The sequence below is a fragment of the Lolium rigidum genome, chromosome 7, assembly GCF_022539505.1.
Source record: "Lolium rigidum isolate FL_2022 chromosome 7, APGP_CSIRO_Lrig_0.1, whole genome shotgun sequence".
Lineage (NCBI taxonomy): Eukaryota > Viridiplantae > Streptophyta > Magnoliopsida > Poales > Poaceae > Lolium > Lolium rigidum.
Genome location: NC_061514.1, coordinates 102,902,972 through 102,913,252, shown reverse-complemented (window position 1 = coordinate 102,913,252; position 10,281 = coordinate 102,902,972). Strand labels below are relative to the sequence as shown.

At 44.8% G+C, this 10,281-nt stretch overlaps 1 protein-coding gene across 1 annotated transcript; it reads left to right on the top strand.

Moving 5' to 3' along the window:
• Window positions 1–2,492: 2,492 nt before the first annotated feature.
• On the top strand, window positions 2,493–9,817 carry LOC124671774 (peroxidase 46-like). Its single transcript, XM_047208104.1, has 7 exons — window positions 2,493–2,608; window positions 5,537–5,591; window positions 5,726–5,863; window positions 7,096–7,572; window positions 8,194–8,373; window positions 9,150–9,315; window positions 9,405–9,817. The coding sequence occupies exons 1-7, from the start codon at window positions 2,493–2,495 to the stop codon at window positions 9,815–9,817; spliced, it is 1,545 nt and encodes a 514-aa protein (XP_047064060.1).
• Window positions 9,818–10,281: the final 464 nt, after the last annotated feature.

Here is a 10,281-nt window from a genome sequence, read left to right as displayed (position 1 = left end):
GAGTCCATGGAGTAGTTTAGGAGAAGCGGTGCACCCTATAGGTCATCCTGGCGGAGTCGCACTTCCAGGGGAGTGATGCAAATCGAGCCATTCCCCGACGATGCCAATCGCAGGAATCGACGATGCTATGGTCGTCTCCATCCACAATCTTCATCGCCAATCATCTCAAAAGCACCAGGGTGATCAGGTGCATCTTAGGAGCCCTTTATTTTACTCTAGAATCAACGGTAGCCCCCGATTGGAGTTTGCCGGAGTGCGTTGCCGCGGAACCTCTCGATGGCCTAGTCTTCGATGAATATTTCAGAAAGGCGACACCACCAATAGCTTCACCTTGTAATGCTCATTTTAACACACCACTCCTCGCACTCCCAAGAGCCGTAGATAACCGCCTCCGTTAATCCCAAAAGTAATTATTACTAATTTAGATTCTAAAATAATATTTCCTACTTATTTAAAACCCCCAAAAGTACACAAACTTTGCAAAATCATATCAATCAAAAAAATACAAATAATATATCAGAATGTTCAAAAAAAAATCTATCCATAAAAAATATAATATCACATTTTCAAGGAGGATGAAAATTCAATTATTTAATAAACCTTATTTATGCCTTTTTGTTTTATTATGAAATCCAATAAAATTAAATAATCATTACTAATATGTTTGAAATATTTAATAATCATTTTAAAACTCAAAAACATAATAAAACCTTTTTTCCATTTATTATAAGATCATTAAGATCACAATTATTAAGGAGTAAACCCTAAAAAATGCATTTGTCCTTATTCTTATTTCTAAAAGTAACAGAAATTTAATAAAAATATTAAAAGCAACATAACTAGTATTCCAAAGTTGTTCCCCAAGTTTAACATTTGATCAACAAGTTATTTCTCTGAAAGTTACATGAATTATGTGGAACCCTAACTTAAACATATGTGAAACCCTAATTTTATATCACTTAACAAAATAATTCTAAAACCCTAGGAAAATATCAAAAGTAATGCATGCTCATGTTCTAATTGAAATGTACAAGTCCCAAAATTCAAATGAATTTGTTAATTCCATGTCTTCATTATTAATAAACCATATGTGATAAAGTAGTACCAAATAAATGTAGACCCTAACTTGTCACTTTCATGCCATTAGTAATCACTATTTCTTTCTGTAACACCACTATTATCAACTATGAAATCAACCATGTGTAGTAATATAAATACACTTTAGTTTGTGTGCTCATGCTCAACTAAGCCATGTAAATATTAAACGAATACGAACTCATGTTGTTTATAAGATCCACCTAATACCTGCTTAGGAACCAATTGAGAATAATAGTAAACCCTAGAAGAAAATAGCTCTTATTTGAAATCCTTATTGTCCAGTAAGAAATATGTCGCCAAAAGTTATTTTTTTGAAATAAATAAAAGTAATCATTAAAATACCTTAGAGAACCTAAAGTCAGCAACTATTCTTCACATGCATGCTAAGATTTTGCCAATTATTATCCATTATGCGTTCATATGCTGCTATGGTTTGTCGTACAACTTGTATCAGATACCAAGTTAACCAAAATCCTAAGAAGAGCCTATTTGTGAATCCACTAAAAAGGTGCAACACATCCTAAAAAAAACCATTACAACCCACTCATCTTAAATCAATGGGGTTTGGTTAGGCTTAGAGCGATTGCATATCACACTTATGCATAATAGCATGTTGCCAGTTCTTTAAACATTGTCCTTATCAAACGATGATGCTATTTCAGAATTTAAGACGGGTCCGCCCAACAATCTCGCGTGCCACTTTTATTAAACGCGTGCATGCCACGGTTCAGCCAAACAACCGGATGTATCAATGGGTTCATTAGCGGTAAACAGTACAGATCAACAAATCAGACATCAGCCTACTAAGAACTAACTTAGTTCTCAATAGGTTGAGCTCTAGTCACTCCCATAAGATAAAGGAAAACACTTGTAAATGGGCAACCGATCGCGCCGCGCGCGATCGGTCAGTATTACTCTTACTCGCGTGCTTCTTTCCTCTGGCTTGCTTTTCTTCATGTGCAAATTTTCCCTTTCCTTCGCGCTGGCACATTGTACCGCCTGCTATGTCATCTGGCCGCGCTGTCCCGATACTACCACCTTCTCACACGCATGGAGCCCCACAAGGCTGCACTTTGTCACATCCTGCTATTCAGTGCACTATTATTCAGCTTTTTGACCTAGAGAAGGTAGCGTGTGAGGCTATTGGCTACACAAACATGCCATCTTTTTCATTTTTTTTAACTAGGTCAGGATGCATGAAATCTTCTACTTTTAAACTAGGCATGCATGCAATTCTTTTCTAACAAGGGCCTACATACAATCTTGACAAATCAACAGAAATTAACTGACATATTAACTGAACCGCGGACGGTAAGAATAGTGTCACCGACCATGACATCGACTATGGGGACCGTGGCACAATGGCTCCTTAAACCAGAGAGACGGTGCCAACGATGCCGCACTGTACGAGAGCGGCGAGTAGGATGCCGGTGGGCAGCAAGGGGATGGTGATGGTGGCACCGCTAGAGGGTGTGACCGTGATATCTGATGCTGCATATTTGTTCACCTGGTATGTTGCAAACGCACATGCCAAATTAACAGAAAGCACACATGAGTTTGTGCAAAGTTTTCCGGGCATTTTCCACAAGTTGTGTCTCCTAAATATTCTTGAAGTTGCATACATGCTATAAAATTGTAATAAATCGTATGAATTTTGTTAATAGATCACATGCAACATGTTTTAACGTTTTCTGAGCACTTGCTACTAGTTGTGTTTTTGTCTGATATTTCGATGTTACAAAAGTGCTTTAAAAATGCAAAGAACTTGTATGAATTTTATTGCTAAAGAAGACGTTAGATGTTGTAAGGTTTCCTGAGCATTTTCTACTTGTGTTTTTGTCCGATTGTTCGATGTTACATATGTGCTTTAAAAATGTAACAAACTCGTATGATTTTTGTTGTTAAAGCTGACACGAGATGTTGTAAGGTTTTTTGGCCATTTTCTACAACTTTGTATTTTTTTTTCTGATTTTTCGATGTTACAAAAGTGCTTTAAAAATGTAAGAAACTCATATGATATTTGTTGTTAGAGCAGGCGTTAGATGTTGTAAGGTTTTCGTGAGCATATTTACTACAAGTTGTGCTTTTGTCCAATTTTTCGATGTTATAATATATGCTTTAAAAATGTGACAAACTCGTGTGGTTTTTGTTTTTGTTTTTACTTTAACTCGTATGGTTTTTGTTGTTAAAGCAGATGCGAGATGTAAGGTTTTCTAAGCATTTGCATCTAGTTGTGGGTTTGTCCGATTTTTCGATGTTACATGTATGCTTTAAAATGTAACAAAATTTTATCCTTTTTGTTGAAAGAATATACGAGATGTTGTAAGGTTTCACATTTGCTATTAGTTGTGTTTGCAACAAAATATTGAATTATAGAAAATATCGGAAAAAAGTCAGTATTATTTTTTATGAAAATTAACGTGCACAAGTAGCAAATGAAGCCCCTGCATGAAACTACACCATGCTAATATTCGTATGATCCATTGTGCTAGAGAAAGGACGTGTGCAAGTAGGAAGGATGCATGCTAGGTGTGGTCTAGCAGCCACGTTTGTCCACTCACCTAAGAAAGGACGACTAGCCAAACAACATGACATGCTATGTTATGCTTGGACCACTAGTAGAAAAACGGTCAAAGGATTTAACCTTTCATACCGGTTTCCTTACGAACCGGTACTAAAAGGTTGCATTAGTATCGGTTTCGTTGCCCAGGGCGACGGCAACCTTTAAACCGATTCATTGGGATCTTTAGTACCGGTTCGTGAGGGTTTCACGCTAAATTTGAGACAGAGGTGGGGCCAGCGCTACACCAACAAACCGGTACTAAAGGGTCTCTAGCCTTTTTTTTGCTCCCCACGCACCCTCCACCCCCTCCCCGTGGATCGCCTTTTTTGCTTTGTAAAATACAAAAAAATGATTAAAAATTCAAAAAATAAAATCTTTCGAGATTCTTGTATGTTATGCAACCTACTATTTTGTCAAATTAAGAAATTCGAATTTTGACTTTTTTGCAAAAAAAAGTTTGAAAAATGGTCAAACGGCTTTTTTTTGTTGCATACGATATCGAAAAAGGTATAATATATCAAAATCATCGTGGGAAAAAGTTACATCGGATTCTACCTGGGTTTACCCGGTTAGCCAATTTTTAGATTCTCAAAATTCCAAATGGAAATATGAAAGTAGGAACATTTTAGTTTTCGCTAGAAATTCAGGATTTTCTATTTTTATTTATTTATTTAAATTTAAATTAATAATTCCTTCCTGCATAAAGATTAATATTACTTAACCATAAAGGTTAGTAAATTTTTAGATTTACAAATTTGTAGGTTTAAGATTTTGCAAAAACAAATTAAAATTTAAAATATATTTAAAAAGTAAAAAATAATTAAAATTTGTCGTTATTTATTTATTCAATATTATTTTTACATCTTTACTTTTATTTATTAAAATAATCATGTGAAATTCAAACAATAAAGAAGTATGATATCGTGACCAATATGTTAATAGGATTGATATGATAGTACTATCAATAACATGTGCGCGAAGCACTTGGAAGTGAGATGGGAAGGAACTTGGAAGTTAAACGTGCTAGTGCTGGAGTAGTGGGAGGATGGGTGACCGAGCGGGAAGTTTGACCCCAAGTAAGTAATTTGACTAGAGATAAGTGTAGTTAGAGACTAAACTTGTCAAATAACTAAAATATTAGAAATTCCGAAAAAATAGATAAAAAAGAGGGAGTGAAAAATAATTTAAAAAGTTAGATAAAAAGAGGGAGCGAAAAAATAGATAAAAAAATTTGATATAAAAATGGCACCGGTACCCTTTAGTACCGGTTCGTGTTACGAACAAGTACCAAAGGTCTCCAGCCCCGCGGGCTCCTCCGTGCCCACGTGGAGGCACATTTAGTACCGGTTCGTAAGGAACCGGTACCAAGGGGGGAGACTTTAGTCCCGAATCTTTAGTACCGGTTCCAAAATCGGTACTAAAGGCCCTCTTGAACCGGTACTAAAGGGGGGGTTTTTCTACTAGTGCACGTGAGCCCTGCGTCTGATGCGTCAAATCCAACGGTGTGCGATGCATCCCATTTTTGCGACCGACGGCTAGCACGTCCCTAAGATAAATGTGTGCTCCGGTATCCCCTCTCCTCTAGTCCTCTTCCACCACCATCAAAGTTGTGAAGATAAGTTAACCCGTGAGAAGATATCAGAAGATCCTAACCGTTTACAAAAGACTGAAGTTTGCAAAGGGGAAGCAAAACCCAAGATAAAACAGAGTAAATTACACAAATCTACCATAATTGGGGCAGTGGTAACGGGTCAGTACCATTCTTGGATTTTTTTGCTAAAAACTACAACTTCTGAACCGTAGCGTTACAAATCGAGCTAATTCTCGTGTAAGCACATTTTAAAAGCAATCCTGACGGTGAGCCCCATCTGTCAGTGCTGAGTTGGCGATACAGATGGAGGAGAAGATGAGCTGGACGTGGAGCCCAACTGTCAGCCCCACATCTTTCCCCTATTTTTTTTTTCTTCCTCTATTTTTTTTCTCTTCCTTTTTTTCTAGCGTTGACCCGAGCCCCTCCGTTCCCCACCCCCATCTGGTTGCCGCACCGCCCGAGCTCCCTGGTAGCCACGCCCCCCGTCCCCGATCTCGCCGGCAGCCACGTCCACCCCATCCCCGAGCTCGCCGGCGCCCACGTCCTCCCCGTACCCGAGCTCGCCGGCGCCCACGTCCTCCCCGTCCCCGACCTCGCCGGCGCCCGCGGCTGTCCCTGGCTGGCGCTCGGATCTTGGCCGCAGCGGAGGAAAGACCTTGGAGGAGGGCGCCAGCTTCGTCGGAAGGGCCATGGGGTCGAGCGTCAACGGCACCATCCTTGGCCGGCGCCGCGGCCGCGTGCACCTTGGACCCCCGCGCGTTGCCGGCGCTCTCCCCAACCCTCCCTGCGCTGGAGGCGCACCTTCGACCTGGAGGCCAGCGTGCGCGCGCGTCCGCGTCCCCGACCTCGTCTGTGCCCGCGGTCGTCCTTGACCGGTGCTGGGATCTTGGCCGGAGGTGCGCCTGCGCCCGCTGCCGTCCTTGGCCTGGTCTGATGTGGAGCTGGACGAGGGCGCCAGCTTCGCCGCCTCCACACCCTCCGCGGCGGACGCTGCTGCGGGAGGAAGGACCCCCGAGCCGACGAGGAAGCGCCGGTCGGCGGCGCTAGCACAATTCCGGTCGGCGGTGCTGGGTGTGGTGGCGCGCGCGGGTCGCCGGCACGGGCGCACGCCGGCGTTGGGCAGCAACACCGCGCGGGGCGCGCTGCCCAGCAGCCACCATCCCTGCCGGAATTTGGCCGGAGGAGGAAGAAGAATAGGGGATTGGGGAAAAAAATGGGCCTGACAGGTGGGCCCCACATCAATCTCAGATTGTGGTACACATAAGCTGTCAGCTCAGCCTTACAGATGGACCCCAGTAGTCAGAATTGCGGTTAAAATGTGCTTAGACAAGAATTTGCTCGATTAGTAACAGTGTGCCACATAAGTTGTAGTTTTTAGCAAAAAAATCCAAAAATGGTACTGACCCGTTACCACTGCCCCAATTATGGTAGATTTGTGTAATTTACTCGATAAAACACCATGTACCTCACTTGTCGCCCTAGAAAGATTCTCACGAGTCACGACCAGCAAGCCTTGTAGCGCGCGATCTCTCTGGCGGGCGGTTCCTGCCACCACCACCACCACCACCAACACCACCGCTGCCGCTGTCGCGGTAGAGGTAGTGTTGTTTTTTTGCGTGGCGATAAGCTCGTGTGTTTGCGTGCTCGTGAGCAAGTGCCGAGCTCACTACCGTACCTCACGCTCACGGGCTTCTCTTGCTCGCTGCGTGATTCTCCTCGCGCGGCGGTCTCTTTACTGATGGATCGGAGGCGGCAATGGAGCGCCGTCTGCGCGGTGCTGCTCTTGTCGGCGCTCCTGGCGGTCGCCTCGTCCCAGTCACCGCCGAAAGCGCGGGCGGCAAAGCCGGCGGCGCCTCGCCCTACCGCGCGGCCGGCTCGAAGGCCGCCTATTAAACCGCCGGCGCCGAAGCCGCCGGTGCATAAGCCGCCGTCTCCTGCGACAAGGCAGACACCTAGACCTTCGGCGCCGCCGGCCCCAGTGCCGCCATCTCCACCCGCGGCCTCGCCGGCGTCAAAGCCGCCACCTGCAACGCCAGCGCCGACTCAAAAGCCTTCTCCCGCACCCGCTCCGAAACCGTCTCCTCCTACTCCGTCTCCACCACCACCAGCACAAAAACCTGCTCCTCCGACTCCACCGCCGGCTTCGGCGCACAACTCTTCCCCGACGTCGTCTTCGTTGGGCCTCTCGCCGAGCTTCTACGCGCTCTCCTGCCCGGGCGTGGAGCTGGCGGTGAGCAACGCTGTCAGGTCGGCATCCACCTTGGACCCTACCATCCCCGGCAAGCTCCTCAGGATGGTCTTCCACGACTGCTTCGTAGAGGTATGGAAAGATTCGCGCCTGACTATTGCTCCACTTGCAATCGGGAAATGTGTTACACTAGTATTCATTTGCAACCATACGTTGGGGTTGCTGATTATGCAAACAATTAGTCCAACATGTGTCTGTGCTAGAGATGCTTTGTGTTTATTTCATTTTCTACATGTGCTAGATCTAGGCTTGAGTCGTATTAGTCTTCGAGAAAATTGTTCTGGTGTCATGTCATTGATGCATTGGGCATTTCCTCGTCATTTGATCCATGATTATGATGATTGTCCCCATGTCATTTTAGACTAAGATTTTCCCTCTTTTTACGATAGCCTATTTTCCTCACAACCATAGTTTCCTGAAGAAACAGGGCAGATGGCAATGACTGAATATCCTCTTGTCAACTGAATGATCTATTGTTCTTGCTTATAATGCTACATTCGTTTGTCAACCAGACCTGACTTTTACGCGTTGTGTATGTTTTATAGTCAGTAAATTATTGTACAATGTAGCCTTTAACATCCTGCATGTGTTAAAAACATCTTGCAATTGCAGCTAACCATGCTTCTGAAAACTTTCATGCAACCACAAAGGCAGAAATCATTTCAGGATTGTAATTTTCTTAATTCGTTTCAGGGATGTGATGCATCGGTGCTGATACAAGGTGACGGCTCAGAGATGACCGATCCTGCGAACCTCTCGCTCGGCGGGTTCAATGTGATCGATGAAGCCAAGAGGCTGCTCGAAGCCGTGTGCCCTACAACCGTTTCTTGCAGTGACATTGTAGTCCTTGCTGCCAGAGATGCTGTCACATTGGTAAGTACCAGTGCAACTAGTGACGCCCATTTGCTCTCATTCAGTTTGCTGCAATATCTGCAAACTGAATCTGGTTAGAGATTAGCCATTACAAATAGGAAAGTGTGCTATATGTGACAATGACTAGTTAAAACATAGGATTAGCCATTACGTCTGCTCAATGATAAGAGTGATACAATGGGGAGGGAGACCCTGAAGAGCTCACCTATAACTGAACATAATCCAAACTTATTTTGAAACTGGGATTCTGAAACTTTACAACCGATGTGTTCTGAAAGTTGTCTCTGCATTTGCTAATTTCAGGCCAGTAGAGTTAGAGTAGCATCCACAGTTCACCTAGCTATAAGAGCTACTGAGGCTTCAGTAGTTGACAATATGTAGTGTTTCTGCTGCTTTAGTGCTTTTGGATGACTAATGTAGGTTGTCGAGTCCTGACAAACCAAATTTAGTTGACAACTTTATTTTTTTCAGAGAAGCAACTTAGCTGACAAGCAAAAGCTTGCTGCTAATTCATGGGGTGTGTCTATGTCTAAGTTGACTGAGATTTTCTTAAGTCTCAGTCAACTCAGAAAAGTGCAACTGCAGTTTTAAAAAAAGTGCAACTCGGTTTAGTTGCACATTTCTGGCAGAAAAGTGCAATTGCACTTTTTTAACAGAAAAGTGCAACTCAAGCACTTTTTTGTAATTGACTTAGACTTAAGAAAATCTCAGTTGACTGAAACATAGCAAAACCGAATTCATGAACTGATGTTCGGTTGTGTGTGTTTCCAAACCAGACCGGAGGACCGTCGGTGCCCGCCTCCCTTGGGCGACGTGACAGCGTCGTCTCCCTGGCGTCCAACGTCAGAAGAGACATCATCGATACGGGCTTCTCCGTCGACGCCATGGCGGCCAGCTTCGCTTCCAAGGGGCTCAGCCTGGACGACCTCGTCACCCTATCAGGTACGAACTCGCTCGAGCACACCTAGATAAGTAGACTGGTCACTCTCGCTTCATCGATCTCACGGCTGGTGACGCCGCGCATGACTCAGGTGGGCACACCATCGGGTTGGCGCACTGCGGCACGTTCTGGGAGCGGTTCCACCCGGACGCGAACGGGAGCATGGTGCCCGTGGACGGCACGATGAACACCGACTACGCAACCACGCTGGCGCGGACGTGCGTGGCGTCGGGGAGCGCGACGGTGGACTGCGACGAGGGGTCGGCGGCGACGTTCGACAACCGGTACTTCAGCAACCTGCTAGACGGGCGGGGGCTGCTGCGCACGGACGCGGTGCTGGTGCAGAACCCCACGACGCGCGCGACGGTGGCGGCGTTCGCGCAGAGCCAGGAGAGCTTCTTCCGCAGCTGGGCGAGCTCGTTCGCCAGGCTCACCAGCCTCGGCGTCAAGACCGGCTCCGACGGCGAGATCCGGCGGCTCTGCTCCAGCGTCAACAGTGGCTGATCGGTCGATCGAGCACTGTTGCATGCCCATGGATGGCCGACCAAGTACTACAGCCGGCTGAGAATGAGATTTGATTCGTTTGTTCTTTGCTGTATCTGATGATCAAGCCCTCTCTTTTGAAGTTTTGATAGGCGTATACGACGTCTCGGCATGCGTTTTACTTATATGCAACCAAATAGAGTACCAAAGCCGCCAAAATAAAATATCCGCTGCGCTCAATATTTGAACTCTACAGTAGTGTTGTGTCGGTCACCAATGCTAGCCAGCGAACTTTTCTTTTTTTAGATAAAAAACATCACCTGCCTGACTTTAAATTTATAGTCATGTAGTTTTACAATGCATCAGGGCAACAACATCTCTTTTTTTTCTTTTTTTGGAAATTCAGATAGTGTATTCACAACGATCAGTCATCAGTGGCATATTACAGAACGTAGCGTGAAGGGAGACACGCTATGATTAATGAA